The 1055-nt window shown below is 44.2% G+C and overlaps 2 protein-coding genes across 2 annotated transcripts in view; both read left to right on the forward strand.

The window, feature by feature from the left end:
• Positions 1 to 205, forward strand: part of LOC119350123 (C-hordein-like) — an 832-nt gene extending 627 nt beyond the window's left edge. The window contains exon 2 of the mRNA XM_037618111.1: positions 183 to 205. Coding sequence (XP_037474008.1) covers positions 183 to 205 — 23 coding nt within the window. The remainder of the gene's footprint in view (positions 1 to 182) is intronic.
• Positions 206 to 249: 44 nt separating this feature from the next.
• The window catches only part of LOC119350135 (gamma-gliadin-like), a 1838-nt gene continuing 1032 nt past the window's right edge, over positions 250 to 1055 (forward strand). The window contains exon 1 of the mRNA XM_037618115.1: positions 250 to 1055. Within this exon, the coding sequence (XP_037474012.1) occupies positions 328 to 1055 (728 nt within the window). The 5' untranslated portion in view covers positions 250 to 327.

Below are 1055 nucleotides of genomic sequence, written 5' to 3' on the forward strand. Positions count from 1 at the left end.
ATGTGTGTAGTGTAAAGTGAAAAAAATGAGTCATAGGTCGTTATCAAGTATGCCTTACAACTAAATGATATGTGTAACAAAAAGCAACTATCATGAATAATCTAAAATCACACAAGTAAAGTTGCCCCACCAACCACAACATACCAAACGCTTAGTTGGATAACCTTATGAGCACTTTTCAGAAAGCAAGTGGAAAGATGAATGAAATCATACCATGACAGCTATAAATACACCTTCATCATCATAGCCACCTTTCATCATCCAAACTTCACGCACCAAGATCAAAAACATCTATTCCAAGCAAGTATTAGTAACCATAAACCCAACATGAAGACCTTCCTCATCTTCGTCCTCCTTGCCATGGCGATGAGCATCGTCACTGCTGCTAGGCAGCTAAACCCTAGCGAGCAAGAGTTGCAATCACCACAACAATTATATCCGCAGCAACCATATCCACAGCAACCATATCCACCACAACAACCATTTCCCACACCCCAACAATATTTTCCCCAACAATCACAACAACCATTTTCCCCACCACAACAACCATTTCCCCAACCCCAACAAGCAACTCCCCTACAACCACAACAACCATTCCCCCAGCAACCCAAACAACCACAACAAGCTTTTCCCCAACCCCAACAACAATTTGCCTTGCAACCACAACAACAATTTCCCCAGCTCCAACAACCACAACAATCATTCCCACAACAACCCCAGAGACCACATCCATTCCCCCAACAACCAGAACAAATAATATCACAGCAACCAGAACAACCATTCCTCCTGCAACCGCAACAACCATTCCCCCAGCAACCAGAACAAATAATATCCCAGCAACCCCAACAACTATTTTCCCAGTCACAACAACCATTTCCCCAGCAACCCCAACAACCATTTCCCCTGCAACCGCAACAACCAATTCCCCAACAACCAGCACAAATAATTGCTCAGCAACCTCAACAACCATCCCCTCTGCAACCACAACAACCATTCCTCCGGCAACCACAACAATCATTCCTCCAACAACCACAACAACTATTTCCCCAACCCCA

Source organism: Triticum dicoccoides, chromosome 1A (genome assembly GCF_002162155.2).
Source record: "Triticum dicoccoides isolate Atlit2015 ecotype Zavitan chromosome 1A, WEW_v2.0, whole genome shotgun sequence".
Classification (NCBI taxonomy): Eukaryota; Viridiplantae; Streptophyta; class Magnoliopsida; order Poales; family Poaceae; genus Triticum; species Triticum dicoccoides.